This window comes from Drosophila mojavensis, unplaced genomic scaffold, assembly GCF_018153725.1.
Source record: "Drosophila mojavensis isolate 15081-1352.22 unplaced genomic scaffold, ASM1815372v1 contig_136, whole genome shotgun sequence".
Classification (NCBI taxonomy): Eukaryota; Metazoa; Arthropoda; class Insecta; order Diptera; family Drosophilidae; genus Drosophila; species Drosophila mojavensis.
In genome coordinates, this window is record NW_025318667.1 from 3,420,570 (window position 1) to 3,436,831 (window position 16,262).

Here is a 16,262-nt window from a genome sequence, read left to right on the forward strand (position 1 = left end):
TAGCCCTGCCAGACAGTCGAATAGCCACCCGCTCCACCGCCTGCAGACATAAAGAAAAACAGTGGTGAATAATTGTCCATTTATTTATCTTATCGCTGCATCTTGAAAATCTCGGACCAGGACTATTACTCAAGTCGATAGAAGAGAAAGCACGCCATTAGCACCTCTTTTGCAACATACACACATTGCAATACAACAATAACAACAATGCTAAAAATCGCAGCGGAGGGAATTGCGCCACGCCTGGCGGCCTGTTGTCTTATCAACAGCAGTGCCCAGAGTAGCTGTCAACGGATAGCGCCACAGGCGGCCAAAGCCACACAGAAATACCTCTCACAATCGCAGATGCACTTCAAAAAGCTGGTGATAAAAGATCATTACGAGTTTGATCAAAAGGTGAGCCACAGCAACCAACTGCCTCTATTTACATTTGTATACACTTGCACACACACACGCACGCATATGCACATACACAAGCATATGGATGCAAGTGTTGCTGTAGCATTATGCAATGCTCTATTTGACTGGTTGTTGCCTATTTGGCGTACGTGAGCGGTCCCGGCCGTAACCCATGACGCATGTTGGCTATTTGTGCGCGCCGTATACAATATGATACCCTGCAAACAAATTGCTGGCAATAGTGTTGACTCGTTGACACATCGTCCGCAAATGTACCAAAAATGGTACATTTTCACAAATTCGCTGAGCAGTTGCCACATCGCCGACAAATATCCCAAAATGGTATATTATTTATTAGGCGACAAAAGTATCACGTCTGAAAATTACTTAAATTTGGTATATTATGTATAGTCATGTTATACAGGGCATTTGCTAGTCGACTCTCGCACAGCAATTTGCTTGGCTTGTACGTATGCTCGTGTATGCAAATAAGGTAGAACCACTCGAATTGACTAGCCAAAATACATAAATGCATAAAATGTGAAAGGTTTGTTTTTGTTGTTGTTTTTTCCTTCTTTTTTTTTTAAATCTAAACTTTGTTTTCTTTTTATCTGTTCGCAGGTCATCAACAGCGACAATCCGGTGATAGTGAATTTCCATGCGGAATGGTGCGACCCATGCAAAATACTGACACCCAAAATGTTGGAGCTGTTGGAGAACTCGAATGAAATCGATTTGGCCATTATCGATGTAGAGGCCAATTTGGATTTGGTGGAAACGTTCGAGGTGAAGGCCGTGCCAGCGGTTCTAGCCTTCCGCAACGGCGTCGTTGTGGACAAGTTCATTGGCCTGGTGGACGCCAACAGCATAGAGACGCTTATCGACAAACTGAAGCGCAAGCAGCAGCAGAAGAATCAGTAGAGCTCCAATTGCAGCAGCAGCAGCAGCAGCGGCATCATCTTTTTTAAGATATTATATTGTATTTGCGGCCTTATGAATTTAATTGGTGCACGGCACGGCACGTCGCGGCATGGCGGGGTTTACGGCAGGGCACACACACCATACTCCATACTCCATACACCATACACCACACTATATTAATTATGATAATGATGCGATTGATTGATGAATTGATAATGAGAACATGTCCAACGAAAACTTAGCCATTAAGCAATGCTCAATAAATCTTGTACAGTCAAAAGCAGCCAAAGCTTCTGTTAGCTATGGCCATGAAAACTTCAGTTTTTATATATACATACATATGTATGCATTCGATGGATATAGAATCATTGAAAGACTTGTAAATATACAATTACTAAAGATTGATTGTTAACAGCAGAACTGATTTACGACAAGATTTCGATAAGTTTCTAAACTCAGGATAGTTCGTTTCAAATCAACCCGTCTATATATTCTGTTCTGTATATATCTAAAATATTCTTAGCTCTGCTTTTCTATGAAACTTATGAAACTGAAAACAGTTTATAAGTTGGTACTAAATACAATCTAGATAGGCTTGAGGCTTCAGGCTTGAAGAACATATTTTGCGATTTCGAATGTGCCTATATATATCTTATATTTTGTAGATGTTAAATATATATAGATACCATATACAAAGAGACAAATTTTTGCCTTTTGAATATGCGATGAAAGTATCTGACAGATACTAAATAGCTATAAGGAATACCACCAATATTATTTATACAAACTGCAAGTCAATTATTAATAAAGAGCAGATAAGAGTCGAATCTGATTTGCAGGCCGCTCATACTGTATATGTATGTATATAGATAGATGTATTTGTATGGAAATATTGTATATATATTTTGTTGCACTTTTCATCTTTTGTCTTATTACAGTTAGAGTAACAAATTTTCTGTTTGCTTGTGTGTAACTTTAGCTGTGCCTTAGGCCACATCTAGCAGAAGTACGGGGAGAGGGAAAACATATTGAATACAATCTGTGTGTGTCGTTGTTGACTTTTGATACAGTAGCTATTACAATAAATGTATATATTAATATAGATCAAATGTAAAATTGACAAAAAGAAATACAAAATATTAAAAAAAAAAAAAGAAAACAAACAAACTTAAGCATTATCAACATGAAAAATTTTGGTTTTGCTTTGCTTTGCTTAACAATTTGCTAGGTTTGGGGAGTTGCGGGGTAGGTAGGTAAAGGGTTGGTAGAGGGGCATTAGAGGGATATATATTTATATATATATAATAATAATAATTATAATAATAATAATAATATTAACATGGCAAAGCTACAATGCTCGCTTTCGCTCCTCTTTCTCTCTCTCGCTCTCTCTCTCTCTCTCTCTCTCTCGCTCTCGCTCTCTCTCTCTCTCTCTCTCTCTCTCTGTCTCTGACTCTCGCACTCTGGCTCCTCTCTTGCATTTGCCATATCTTATAGTTGTGTAGGCGCTTGTGTATTTTTTATATATTTTTTTTTGGGTAGGCGTGGCCGTTAGCGCGCCAGCTGTATGATGAGTGCGGCGCACATCTCGAAGAACTCCATCGTATGGTGTCCAGTGGGCTGCACTGGCATCGTGCCACCCACACTCAATGGCGGCGGCGTCAGGCTCTCCATGATCACATCGTCGCCCTGTTCGACTTCGTCGTTGGTCAGTGATTTGAAGTCGAGCAGATAGCTCTTGGGGTCCACCTGGTAGAGCTGCAGCGACATCTTTGAATATTTGCCAGTCTTCACGTTCTGGCGCCGGACACGCACATGATACGGATTGATGATCTTCCACTCGTAGTTGAGGGCCTTCATGGCGCGATACACCTCGAGCATGATGTCGTTCGGCTTGCTCTGCGATCGTATGCCCAGATGCCATTTGGCGCGCTTGATCGGAGTGCCGCCGCGTGCTGTCTTCTCCGGGAAGGCGGCTCCGCCCGTATTCTGCACGGACATGGCCAGCTGGCGTTCACGCATCGGTGCAATGCGCTCGGGATGTGGCCGTATGGTGGGCGTAGCACTGCTACCCAGGCCGCTGGGCGTGGCTGTGCCAGAGCTGGCCGCCGTGCCGCCGCCGATGGTGACAGTGGCGCCTCCTCCCTGTGCGCCCGACTCCTGGGCACTCGAGCGCGGCTCGTGCGGCGAATGGGCTGTGGGCGGTGGCGGCGAGCCGGCCACAAAAAAATTGTTAATCTCACTTATCTGAGTGGCCGCATCGTCCGCAAAGCGCTTGTTGTCAATGATCAGATGGTAGGCGATGGCCAGCTGGTCGTGCGGATCGCCACTGAGCAGGGAGTTGTGCACCTCGGACTCCTTGACGCCGAACTTGGTGCAGACCTCGGCCACGGCATACGTGTCGATCACGTTCGAGTCCTGCTCAATGGACGAGGGGAAGAGATAGGCGGGCAGATCCTTCTGGAACCACTCGTGCTTCTTGATCTCCTCGATGGTGGCACGCTTCAGCGGATCCACCTGCAGCATCTGACACACTAGATTCACCACCTGCTTGTTCAGGTACTCCGGTATGGGAAAGATGCCCGATTTGATTTTGCGAAACAGCGACGGCACATGCTCGTCATCGAACGGCAGAGTGCCGCAGAGCAGCGCGTACAGGATGACACCGCATGACCAGATGTCCACCTCCGGACCGGCATACAGTTTACCCGAAATCACCTCGGGCGCCGCATAGTTGGGTGAGCCGCAAGACGTGCGCAAGAACTCGCCATCGAGCATCATGTTGGACAGGCCAAAGTCGGCGATCTTCACGTGCATATTGTGATCGAGCAGCAGATTCTCCGGCTTCAGATCTCGATGCACTATCATATGCCTGTGGCAGTAGTCCACGCCCGATATGATCTGCTGGAAGAAGCGGCGCGCCTGATGCTCCTGCAGCTTGCCATGCTTTACAATATAATCGAACAACTCTCCGCCGCTCACATATTCCATGATCATGAATATATCCGATGGTGTGGAGATGACCTGGATAAGTGGAGAGAGACAGAGAGAGAGAGAGAGATCAGATTGGATTCACTGGGAAAGTTGGGATTGTGAGACGAAGTATAAGCTTGGTACCAATCAGTTAGTCAAACAAGCAACCAATCAATGGGTTTATCAATCACTCAATCGTTAATTCAATCCTTTGCTTATACATCAGTAAGTCAAGCAGTCAATCAGTCGAGAGCTATACAGTGGATCATTTAATCAATCTCTGGCCACATCACCATCATTAAATTGACTAATCAATCAAGGCGTGGCTATCTGTCAATCACTCAATCATTCACTACTTACTTTGTCTTTGTATATACAGCAGTCAGTCAATCAGTTGAAAGTTGAGTCAATCAATCTATAAGCTCACTGTCAATCACCATCAATCGCTGACCATCACTGACCGTCAGGCCAATTGGCCAATCAATTAATGCAATCAGTCTATATACATATATATAATGTATATTTATTGAAATTGATTACAGACTCTAGACTGGAAAATTGAGCAAGCTGTCAAAGCAGCTGTCAGAGCTTCGATTCCATTCATGAATGAAAGATAATATGCTCTTTGTTTGGAACATTAATTTCGTAGATTTGTTTACTTCCAGCTAATTATTTTCAACAGCTTTTATATATCTGATAACATTTAATTTTCATTATAAAAATCGAGTCTAGCGGTTACAGTTTGCGAGTCGTTGACAATATGGTTGACAATATTTCTGCACACATTTCCTTACTCCTCTCTGCTTAGCGTTAAACGGTTACAGTTTTAGAAGCTATTGCTAATTACAGTTTTATGAGAATTGCTAATTCCCAGATCACAATTTTGAGACTATCTAAAATTTACAATTCTAGGGATATTTTGGCATTACAGTTAGAGAGTCAATGCTTCAGAGCAAAACAAAACAGTTTTCAATTGCCCCCGTTAAGGAGTCCACCTGACGTTACAGTTTTAGCGTAGCTGCAAGGAGTGGGTGGTATGCGATCGGGGTATATTACTCACCTGGTATAGCTTGATGATGTGCGGATGCCGGAAGAGTTTCAAGTTTTGGATTTCACGTTTGATTTTGGACACCACATCGAGGCTCTTGATCTTCTGACGATTGAGAATCTTGACGGCGACCTTGAGTCGTGTGATTTGATGTTCGCCAATCTTCACCTTGCCAAAGGTGCCGGTGCCGAGCGTCGCTCCCAGCAGATAGTGGCCAATCTTGACAAGCGGCTGGGCGCCGGAGTTGGAAGCAGCGGCCGCCTCAGCGGCAGCGGCTCTCGACTGTGGCATCTTGGGATGCAGCAGCAGCGGTGTTTATCGATGTGTGAGTGTGTCGTCGTCGTCGTCTTCGTCGTAATCGTTATCGTTATGATTTTCAATGCAATTGGATTGCAATAGTCCTCTTATGGTAAATTGGGATTCTATTCCGCTTGTCCCGCCGTTTTTCACAAAATGGGCAAGGTCGTCAGCGCACAGTTTTTTATTGCGTATTCTGTTTTCAGAAGCATTGGCAAAAATATGTAGTTGGCCCTCGTCTAACCGACGGACTGCGTTGCGTTGTCTCCTATTGAACGCACTCGCTGCGTCTGTATCAGCCTAGCACTCGCGCATATATAATATAGCCGTCGAAATCAAGTCACGTTTATAGTTTTGTGTTTGCTGATCCTGCTATTGTTTTTTTTCTCTTTCGTTGCGTTAGTTGCCTTCGTTAATTGCCTTTATTGGAATGTGTGCTGGTATTTTCCCCACGGTATTTTCCACTGGCTGCCAGTGTGCCCATATGCATGCAACGAATGAGTGGCAGCACTGACTGACCTGTTAGCAACAGATTACGTCTATGTTAATTAACATAACAGCGTGCAAAGTGCGCGCAATTTCAAAAGGAGATAACCAAATTTTACTATGAAATTAATCAAATAAAAATTTTTTTGTTTAGTTTGTTGCTTGAAACACATTTATTACACATACTTGTAGTAGGTTTCGTTTTGACACATGCAAAATAATACATACATCAAATCTTGTCATGTTTTCATTTGAATAGAAAACAAAGTTTTCCTTCCTTTTGTATAGGGACATCAATATTCGCTTGTAAATAAAGTGTATTGTATACAATTACATATTGCATATATGTATATATATATATATATATATATATATATATATATATATATATATATATATATATATATATATATAACCTGTAGAAAGTTCATCTTGTTCTATGCAGCCGCTGCTAATTACAAATTTTACCTATGCACTATATATATATTTATATATAGAGATATGAGGAAAAAAAATTTGCTTTGCTTATTATCCAAGTTCATATTACATACATTAATTACACTTAGAGAGGTACAAGCAATAAAGTACCTACAGCTTAGTTCTTTTTTAAACCCCATTTTCGACTGACTCTACCCGTATATATATATTTATATATAGCTAACTCTTTCTATGCATGCTTGCTGCTGTCTCGCTCATTTGTATGCGCTATGCGGACGCCATTTTGTTCTCTCTGTTCGCTCTGCTCGCTTCCATTTTGGTATAAAAAGTTCGTTTTATGTACAATAGTTGTTTTTAAGCCTTATTTCTAAATTTTTGTTGCTTACATCTTGTTTATTTTTTTTTCGTAGTTTTTTGTCAATTATTATTTATTTTTTATTAAAATTTAGTTTGGGATTTTAGAAAAAAAAAGGGTCTTAACTATTTTAATGCTATTAGACTAGTTTTTAAATTATTCAAAAAAAAAAAGTCAGTTTATATAAAATTTTGTTATATTACGCTTTACACTCTCTCATCCAATATAGGTTTGCTATAATTCTACTTATATATATATATATATATATATATATATATATATATATATATATATATATATATATATATATATATATATATATATATATATATATATATATATATATATATATATATAGATTTGCTGTCTGCTCACCATCTTAACAAATTCGTAAGTTCAAATTCATCGATCAGGATCAGCATTTGTTAAAAAATCCTTTTTTGTATATACATATATATAGATATAGACATTTTAATATATGTATATATAGTATTTGCGTTTTGTGTGTTTCGTACGTCAAAATAGATCAATATCTCTATATATAATAATATATATTGATGTATATACAATAATTTAAATACGTGCATACATAAATATATGTATATATATTTATATTTAACATTTTTACTCTAGTTTTTTTTGCATTCGAAATTGCATTTTTTATTTTTGTTGTTTTTCCATACAAATTTATAGCAATTGGTTTGCGTGTATGTGTGTGTTCCTATTCGTCTTTGTGTATGTGTGTGGGTGTGTGAGTGTGTTTGTTGTGGGGAGGGGGGGGCCTTCATAATTTTACAGCCAGGTGCGTACATTTGCTACAAAACAAAAATCGTTTTAGTTAGCTGAATTTCAACAAAATTATAAATTTTTAAATCAATTGCTAAACAATATCAAAATAAATGCGTGTAAGTATATGTTCGTGTGTAACTGTGTTTGTGTTTGCGTGTGTGTGTATGTGTATGTCTATACATCATTTTTTAAGCTCGTGTGTAAACGTATTTGCTTTGCATTCAGTTTATCTATCTTGTGTGTATTCTGCTCTTCTGGCTTCTTCTTCTGCTTCTTCTCGCTTCTTGCCAATTGCTATATTGAGTTCAGTTTCTTGATATACACACATTCCGATATATATATATATATAGTTCAATCTATATATATACACACACACATATGTGGTTAAATACATATATAAATATACACGTTTATATATATATATGAATTCATTTCATATGCCCTTCATTCCAGACATATCTCTTATTACAGCCACATCTTGTAAAATGTTTTCATTTAGTTCATTTCCATTTCTTGACTTCGTTCTGCATTCTCTTATATCAATGTATATATATATATATATTTGAAGGTATATATATATCAATATATATATATAAGTATTCGTATCTGTATATATAATCTGTAGCATATATCGTATTTCTATAGTTTGGTTTTCCTTACATTCAGCATTTAGATTCATTTTGGTTTTAACACAAACAACAACAACTACAGCAACAACGATAACAACAATTATTACACTAGACACATAGTAAATGTTTGCTATTTGCACTTGAAATTTCTATACTTATTCCTCGTCCGACATTAATTCTACATATTTGCACGTTTATCTGTTCCAAGTAGTGCCACCGCCTTCACGTGTGGCGCTATTTTATTGCAACTTCTCCTCTGTTGTTGTCTCATCCTCGACTTCTGAGACAGCATTTGCCGCTTCCGTATCCAATTGCACTCCTTCTACCTCATCCTCTGCTCTTGACTCTGCCTCTGTTTTTGATTCGGCCTCTGCTCTTGACTCTGCCTCTGTTTTTGATTCGGCCTCTGCTCTTGACTCTGCCTCTGATTCTGATTTTGCCTCATTTCCAGTTTCTGCCTCTTCTTCGGCTTCTGCCTCGTCATCCGCTTCCGGTTCCTCTTCGTCTTCCTCTTCTGCTTCTGTTCGCTCTTCTTCATCAGTTTCGATTTGCGACTCCTCTTCCGCCTCCGCCTCCGCTTCCGCTTGCACCCTCGCCCGCGCCACTGCCTGTGCTCGCGCATGCGCCTGTGCATGCGCCTGCGCGATCGCATAAGCTGCCGCCTGCGTCTGTGCTAAGGCTGCAGCAGCTGCTGCTGCGGCGGCAGCTGTTACCGCCACCTCGCCGGGTGAGGCACATTTGTATTCGACATAGACCATGCCCATTGCGCACATCTGACTCGCGTCGTGATCATAGTTAACAAAGCTATTCACAATGCTTGCGTTCGCGTAATTATAGTAGCCGCAGTTGACGCCATACATCGCAGTGGTTGTTGTTGTGGTTGTAGTCGTCGTTGTTGTTGTTGCCCCCGCTTGGGCCACAAACTGGGCGGGAACTAGGGCATAGGGTGTGGGAACCAAATAGCCATTGCTATCCACTGCGTAAACGGGCCGCAAAGCGCTGGCAGGCACAGGAAGCAGCTGGAGGGGTTGCGGTGGCGGTTGAGGTGGAAGCTGTGCTGGAGGCTGTTCCTCTAGTACTGGTGGTGGTTGTTGGTGTTGTTGTTGTTGAGGGAATTGGTGCTCATGGAAGGGTTCAGGTTGCTGCTGCTGCATTTGCATCGGTTGTTGCAGTTGCAGCATTTGGTCTAGCTGTTGTGGCAACTGTTCCAAGTCCTGCTGCAGCAGCAGCTGCTGTTGCAGCAATTGTTGTTGTGCCAGCATTTCCGGGCTTACCACTTGCCATCCGCTTTGCTGTAGCAGTTGCTGTTGTGGAACGAACAATTGTTGCTGGTGCGGCAATTGTTGCTGTGTGACAAACAATTGTTGCTCTGGAACAAACAATTCTTGCTGCTGTTGTTGCGGCAATTGTTCCAGTGGTATAAATAATTCTTCTTGTTGCGACAATTCTTCGTTTGGAACAAACAATTCTTGCTGCTGCAGCTGTTGTGGCAATTGTTGCTGCTGTTGTTGCGGCGATTGCTCCTGTGCAACACACAAGTCATCTTGCTGCTGTGGCAATTGTTGTTGTTGCCGTTGCGGCAATTGATCCTGCGGAACAAACAATTGTTGCAAACGCTCGTACAGCACATCTGGTGGAGTTTGATCTGGATGCAACTGTGACTGACGCTGTCGTTGCGGCAATTGCTGTTGTTGCCGCGACACATTTAGCGGGCGTCGCTGTTGCTGTGGAAATTGCTGCTGTTGCTGCGGAGGGTATTGCTGACGACGCGGCTGATACTGCTGTGGCAATTGCTCTTGTTGCTGCGGCAAGTATTGCTGTCGACGCTGCTGCTGCTGTTGCTGGGGCAATTGCCGTCGATGTGGTTGCTGTTGCCATTGTTGCGGCCATTGTTGTGTCCGTTGTTGTCGGAATCGTTGCTGTTGCTGCTGTTGCAGTCGGGAATATGTGTTGGCGGTGGCATTTCTGTATTCACTTGTATCATTTGTTCTTGCTGTTGTTGTTGCCACGGGTCCGGGTACTATGTTTGTTGCAAAAGTTGTTGTTCTTGCTGCTGCTGTTGCAACAGTAGGTGTTGCCACTGTTGCAGTTAGTGTAGTTGTAGTTGTTGTTGTTGTTGCTGCTGTTGCTGCTGTTACAGGTGAAGCTGTTGTTTGTGTTACCGTTACAGCTTCGTCTGCTGCTTTAATGTTCATCGTTGCACTTGTTGTACTTAGTGCTGCAGCTGCAGCAGTTGCTGCTGTTGTTGTAACTGCTGCCGACGCATTGCTACTGCTGTGTAATGTTAAATTTGTTGTTCTTGTTGTTGTATTCGTGTTTGTTGTTGTTGTTGCTGTTGCTGTTGCTGCTGTTGCAGATGCTGATGCTGCTGATGATGAGGTTGTTGTTGCTGTTGTTGTTGTTGTGGTGGTGGTGGTGGTTGAATTACTGTATTTGAAGTTACTGTTGTTGTTGATGCTGCCAGTGCTGTTGTTGTTGGGTTGTTGTTGGCCAGTGCCGCCGCCGTCGCCGCTGCCGTTGTGGCTGTGGCTGTTGCTGGTGTTGTTGCTGTTGCTGCTGCTGCTGCTGCCGACGACGTGGGAGCCGGTGCAGTTACAACTGCAACGCTTTTGCCGACGCACAGCTGGCGTTGCTGCTGCTGCTGCTGCTGGCGGAGCAACGGCAGACAACGCTCCTGCTGCTGCTGCTGTCGCTGCTGCAGCTGCAGCCGCTCTGCTTGTGGTCGGGGCATTGGCATTATAGTGATTGGCAATGGCAGCATGAACACTTCACCTGTGTGATGCAGCTAATATTGTGTAAAGAAATTAATTTTGATTTAAATAAATTTCTGTGCATGGTTATATGGATGCGGTTTTTGAGATCGTGTTGTTCTATTTGATCTACCTCTGTGTGCCATATTGTGGTGATAGCCGCCGACGCCGCCGCCGCCGCCGCCGACAACCCCGCCACCGCCATGCATCGGCTGTGGGAGACCGACACCGACACCGACGCCGACACCGACACCCATTCCGCCGCCACCTCCGTGCGGATGATGATGCAACTGTTGCATGTGGTGGTGTGGCGGCGGTGGCAAACTGTGATGTTGCTGATGATGATGATGCTGCTGCTGATGTTGATGATGGTGTTGTGGATGGTGCTGCTGATGGTGTGGCTGCTGCTGTTGATGGTGCATCTGCTGTGGATGATGCGGCACCTGCTGCTGCTGCATATGGCCGCCCATGTGATGTGGCAGCGGTGGCTGCGGCTGTCCCATATGTGGACCACCGCCAATTTGCGACATGAACTGTGCAGCCTTCGCCTTGCCGTGCTCCTCAGCCAGGCGCACCCAAATCGGCTGTGAGCCGCCCTCCGGCACGGTGTTGTTGAGTGCCTTAATTGCTTCCTGTGCTTCCTCGCGCTTATTATAACTGCATGGGTGGAAATAAACAGAGCATGAGTATACGAATTGGAAAGAATAAGGCGAAAAGATTGATTGATTGATGGACTGCTTCCTTGATTTTTGGTCAACTTTTGTTAGTTACTTATACGGAAAGTGCTCGACTATTTTATCTCACTTTGTAACTAGACATGAGAGGAGAATAAACTGATATTCATTTTCATTTTTGAAAGAAAGTGGCACCAGCTCTAATCAAATCTTTAGCTCATTTAGGTTATGGGATCAACCCATTTGGACTTAAGGATTGCTAGGTAAGACTATATCGGAATCGGAGTAGATATAGTTTATGTGGTAATCCTTCATTCAATCAGTTTGGGTTATGGAAAACCAAGAAAGGAAGAGCTACTGTTACAAAGTTTTGATTAATTGATTGACTGATTGATGATCAACTTGCTTAGGCCTTAAGGGCAAAACTTAACTAATTTTTTGCACAAATTCTAATCTTTATAATCTATATATACAAATATTTTACAGTACATAAGTCAACAAAAAAACTTTACATCAATCTTTAGGTTAACAGCGCCTTGGGCCACGTAGCACTATAACTTACACGAATAACTGTCTTAACTAACAGCTCTCATAGCTTGACTGGAGACTGAAATACAACTCATCTGAACATTTAGACAATTGTCAAATAGACAAATGACAAACGAAATGTGACATGATATTTCAAAATACAAAACAACATTCTTTTACAAATAACTCTATCATAAAATATAAATGAACACTTGAATCACATTACACTTATGTTACCTCTATATCTAGTCATGTGCATTACATTACAAACATGATATATTTGTATTATTTACATATGTGGAGCAGCTGCATATTATCTTATGGGGCTTACCGTACAAATGCTACGCCGCGTGGACGACCGGTTAGTTTATCCCGCAAGATGTTACGTTGGACGATCAGACCGTATGGAGAAAATATTCTATCCAGCTGATCATCGTTAATGTTGCGGGATAGATTGATCACGTACAGGTTGGTGTCCTTGATCGATTGCCCGCCAGGTCGTGCATATGAAACCTAACGGGAGAACACATTTCATTAGAATTATTTGCAACAAATTCAATTACATAAATAAACTAAACAACATTTCAATTCAAAAACTGACTGTTTTTTTCGTGGCAGTTGTACGCACCTTCAAACGCTTATTACGCACATAAAATCCATTAAGTTTTTGAATTGCCTCCTCAGAGTCGACCTCCGAGTTGTAGTCAACGAAGCCGTAGCCAAAGCTGTATCCCGTCTGTAAAAAAGAGATGGAAACCATGCATATTAGCTTCTTCTTTTTTTTTTTTTTTTTAAATAGAGCAAGAGAGAGGCTGGGGGAGGAAGTTGTATGCAATGAAGTGCATGCATGTGTTTGTGTGTGTATGTCTATATAACAATGTGTGAGAGGGACAAACATAGACAATGGCCCGGGCACTAGCCACCAGGTACACATAATTCGATGTACAGCTACTTTGCCACCCCCACCCACCGCTCACGACAGTAACCGCATCCTTGACCCCCTTGGCTCACCTTATAGTCACGCATAATTTTGCATGTATTGATGGAGCCGCAACTGCTGAACAATCTGTACAACTCACGATCTGTCATATCCTGTGGTAAATAGTTTATGATCAGATTCGTAGCGCTTGTGCGATCTTCAGCAGTGTTGGCGGCGGCAGCGGCTGATGCAGCACCAGCGGCCGCAGCTCCGCTGGTGTTGCTCTGTTTGTTCTGCTGCTGTTGTTGTTGGCGATGTTGCATCTGTGGCTGTTGACGATGCTGTGTTTGTTGCTTATGTTTGTTGTTTTGTTTCTCCGGTTGTTGTTGCTGCTGCTGTTGCTGCTGCTGTTGTTGTTGCTGCTGTTGCTGCTGCTGCTGCTGTTGCTGTTGGTCTTCGTCCTCGTCTTCATCGTCGTCTTCCTCTTCGTCGTCATCTTCATCGGAATCTTCTACATTCTGTGACTGTGACTGCTGCTGCATTTTCGAATTCTGATTGTTCTTAATATCTCTAGCTGTCGATTTGCTTTTCTCAGCAGCGTCTTCATCCTCTGTTTTGTCATCGTCGTCATCATCGTCATCGTCGTCATCGTCGTCGTCGTCATCGTCGTCATCGTCATCGTCGCCATCATTGCCACCTTTGCCACCTTTGCCATCATTCCCACCATTGCCACCATTGCCACCATTATCATTATTGTCATCACTATCACTGGTGTCATCATCATCGCTATCCGCCTCCATGTCCTCGCCATCATCCTGGCTATCCTGGCTATCACGCTCCTGCACTACTGTATCCTCAGAATCCTATTGGATAGGAAAATACAAATACATATATGTATACAAGGATGTGTAAAAATGCCATTTTTGATTTTGGAATTTTTTGTACTTACTTTTTCGTCAATATCCGATGATCCTTCATCTTCGTCGTCTTCTTCTTTAAATTTCGCCCTTTGCTTTATTTTGTCCGGCTTGGGCATGATTCCAAATCAATGTTGAACCCACCTTGAATATATACATAAAATATATAAACTTTTATATTTTCCTACACGTTTTGTATAGCTTCCTGGTTGCCTGAAATCTCTACAATGATTTCGTTTTGAAGCTCGTTCATGAAGTGTTCACAATGAAATGAAATGAAAAAATTCCTATGCACAAATGTAGACAGACACTGACAAACGACAATTGTAAAATGAAAATGTAAAAAACAAAGTGTGCCCTGAAAATTGTATCAAGCTGCAGCCGAGCTGCAGGAACGAAGTGTTTCGGCTAGATGCGTTGCAAGACTGATGTGCTTTGTTGTTCGGACGTCACTGTGACAGGACAGAGTCGAGTGCAGGCATTTTATGTACTACATTGAAGCCATTTTGCAAGGCTTCGTGTGTGCTCGTCGCTCATATCTCGAGCACAATTGCTCGATTGCTCGGCATCCGGGACTCACGAACACACATCCGGGGACCGGCCTGGGCCTAGGCCAAGGCTGGGCCTCGTGCCCCGTGCCAGTTTAGCGAACGACCAGACGGCGCGTCGCGGCGAGCAACCGAATGGAATGCAGCAGCAACGCCAACGGCAGCTAAAACTGAAGAGGTAATCAAATTCGGCTGCTGTTGCTGCTGCTGCTGCTGCCTTTCGGGCTTAGAAACAACGCCGATTGCACTTTTGCGCATGTATGCGTTACTCCTCTCCTCTTTCAAACGGGCGCCTTCTCGCACTCTCTTTTTCTTACACTTTGAATATGTGTTTGTTTGTGTGCATGTGTGTGTGGATATGTGTTGGTGCGTACCACTATATGTATGCCCCATGTACACTTGTGGCGTGTTAAAACACTAAATTAACAAATTTATGACACAACTACATTCAAATGGGGCGCAAATGTAAAACTATTGCGTGGAAGCGGCACCAAGAGCCGAAATGAAAAAAAAAAAAAAACTACACCAACATATAAATTGACGGCACACACACACACGCGCGCACAGCTAGTCTTCGCGGTGAAAAAAAAAATTTATATATGTACATATTTCCAAGCCGTGGCCAGCATTGTCAAAAACAAAACAAAAACCGCTCTACCTCTTTTGTCTAGAGCAGCATTTTCAATTTAAAATATTTGTACTTACTTGGGCTATACACTTGCACTTATTGAAAATTTTATTTTTTATTTGCACTTCTTCCCGTAAACGCTTTGAAAGCGGCGACTTCACAGCAATGTAGTGAGCATGTAAAAAAAGATGTACATCGATAGGTAAACTTTAGCGATAACTTCAAGACGATACTTTCCAAGGTATCGTTGCTTATTTTGGAACGCGATAATGCTCATATCGATACGTTTTTGGTGTTTTTTTTTATTGTGCCTGCTTGTATTGTATTCAAACGTAAATGAAAATGAATGAGGCGTAGAGCAAGGAAAATGTATACAATAACGAAATGACGTAGCGTTTGAGCAAATATTGTAAACAATTTTTGTGTAAAATACCAAAACATAACAGCCTAAATTTGCCTCATTTGTCAGTCGATGTTTTGGTATTATTTTTTGCGAAAAATACCAACAAACAAAAATACCAGCAAAGGAAATATGTCAGCAATTGGGAAATTTTAAATTGGATTTGAATATTGCTTCTCTAATCGGCATCAACGGTTATATTTAGCATAAATATACATATGGGATGGCATTAATATATTATATATCATTTGATACAGCCACACCACTACCAGTTATTGATTTTATTGATTTTTCCATTACCAGTTCAATCAGGGAGCTTAGAAACTTTCTATACACATATGTATATATATAAAGTAGGCGCTGCCGCAATGAGTTTGGCATTGAAATATTTTGCTGGTCCACTTAAAATTGCGGTTGTTGTTGTTATTGTTATTGTAGCTATTGTTAGTTATATGTTGCACCAATTATAGTTCACCCACGCGCCTATCATTTAAAAATCATCGATTACGATTGTGTAACGTCTTTACGCACACTGTAGAAAAAAGGAAAGAGAAAAAAATACA

At 42.1% G+C, this 16,262-nt stretch overlaps 4 protein-coding genes across 5 annotated transcripts; 1 reads left to right on the top strand and 3 right to left on the bottom strand.

Moving 5' to 3' along the window:
- Positions 1 to 5: 5 nt before the first annotated feature.
- LOC6585423 (thioredoxin, mitochondrial) lies at positions 6 to 1,635 on the top strand. Its single transcript, XM_002011018.4, has 2 exons — positions 6 to 396; positions 1,021 to 1,635. Exons 1-2 carry the CDS (start codon positions 208 to 210, stop codon positions 1,318 to 1,320), a joined length of 489 nt encoding a protein of 162 aa, XP_002011054.3. The 5' UTR covers positions 6 to 207; the 3' UTR covers positions 1,321 to 1,635.
- A 563-nt stretch (positions 1,636 to 2,198) lies between these two features.
- On the bottom strand, positions 2,199 to 6,095 carry LOC6585422 (5'-AMP-activated protein kinase catalytic subunit alpha-2). The gene is made up of 2 exons (XM_044007261.1): positions 5,354 to 6,095; positions 2,199 to 4,344 (listed from the first exon to the last, which is right to left on the bottom strand). The coding sequence occupies exons 1-2, from the start codon at positions 5,630 to 5,632 to the stop codon at positions 2,872 to 2,874; spliced, it is 1,752 nt and encodes a 583-aa protein (XP_043863196.1). The 5' UTR covers positions 5,633 to 6,095; the 3' UTR covers positions 2,199 to 2,871.
- Positions 6,096 to 7,869: 1,774 nt separating this feature from the next.
- On the bottom strand, positions 7,870 to 10,694 carry LOC116804574 (mediator of RNA polymerase II transcription subunit 15-like). Its single transcript, XM_032732771.2, has 2 exons — positions 8,704 to 10,694; positions 7,870 to 8,667 (listed from the first exon to the last, which is right to left on the bottom strand). The coding sequence occupies exons 1-2, from the start codon at positions 10,528 to 10,530 to the stop codon at positions 8,575 to 8,577; spliced, it is 1,920 nt and encodes a 639-aa protein (XP_032588662.1). The 5' UTR covers positions 10,531 to 10,694; the 3' UTR covers positions 7,870 to 8,574.
- A 308-nt stretch (positions 10,695 to 11,002) lies between these two features.
- On the bottom strand, positions 11,003 to 15,628 carry LOC6585420 (GATA zinc finger domain-containing protein 10). 2 transcript variants are annotated; one of them, XM_032732798.2, is made up of 7 exons: positions 15,377 to 15,627; positions 14,156 to 14,267; positions 13,299 to 14,069; positions 12,916 to 13,023; positions 12,619 to 12,800; positions 11,219 to 11,742; positions 11,003 to 11,120 (listed from the first exon to the last, which is right to left on the bottom strand). In XM_032732798.2, exons 2-7 carry the CDS (start codon positions 14,240 to 14,242, stop codon positions 11,104 to 11,106), a joined length of 1,689 nt encoding a protein of 562 aa, XP_032588689.1. In that variant the 5' UTR covers positions 14,243 to 14,267; positions 15,377 to 15,627; the 3' UTR covers positions 11,003 to 11,103. The 2 variants fall into 2 exon arrangements, with proteins under 2 accessions (XP_032588689.1, XP_043866123.1); XM_044010188.1 differs by having other exon boundaries at positions 11,038 to 11,742; positions 15,377 to 15,628.
- Positions 15,629 to 16,262: the final 634 nt, after the last annotated feature.

What these genes read in the sequence shown, in the direction of transcription:
- LOC6585423 (XM_002011018.4), top strand. Translation starts at nt 208, where the DNA reads ATGCTAAAAATCGCAGCGGAGGGAATTGCGCCACGCCTGGCGGCCTGT. An exon ending in ATTACGAGTTTGATCAAAAG is followed by an intron (nt 397 to 1,020) that starts GTGAGCCACAGC and finishes ATCTGTTCGCAG; the next exon opens with GTCATCAACAGCGACAATCC.
- LOC6585422 (XM_044007261.1), bottom strand. Translation starts at nt 5,632, where the DNA reads ATGCCACAGTCGAGAGCCGCTGCCGCTGAGGCGGCCGCTGCTTCCAAC. An exon ending in ACATCATCAAGCTATACCAG is followed by an intron (nt 4,345 to 5,353) that starts GTGAGTAATATA and finishes CCACTTATCCAG; the next exon opens with GTCATCTCCACACCATCGGA.
- LOC116804574 (XM_032732771.2), bottom strand. Translation starts at nt 10,530, where the DNA reads ATGAACATTAAAGCAGCAGACGAAGCTGTAACGGTAACACAAACAACA. An exon ending in AGGCAGAGTCAAGAGCAGAG is followed by an intron (nt 8,668 to 8,703) that starts GCCGAATCAAAA and finishes TCAAGAGCAGAG; the next exon opens with GATGAGGTAGAAGGAGTGCA.
- LOC6585420 (XM_044010188.1), bottom strand. Translation starts at nt 14,242, where the DNA reads ATGCCCAAGCCGGACAAAATAAAGCAAAGGGCGAAATTTAAAGAAGAA. An exon ending in TGCGTAATAAGCGTTTGAAG is followed by an intron (nt 12,801 to 12,915) that starts GTGCGTACAACT and finishes TTCTCCCGTTAG; the next exon opens with GTTTCATATGCACGACCTGG. An exon ending in CGCGGCGTAGCATTTGTACG is followed by an intron (nt 11,743 to 12,618) that starts GTAAGCCCCATA and finishes CCACCCATGCAG; the next exon opens with TTATAATAAGCGCGAGGAAG.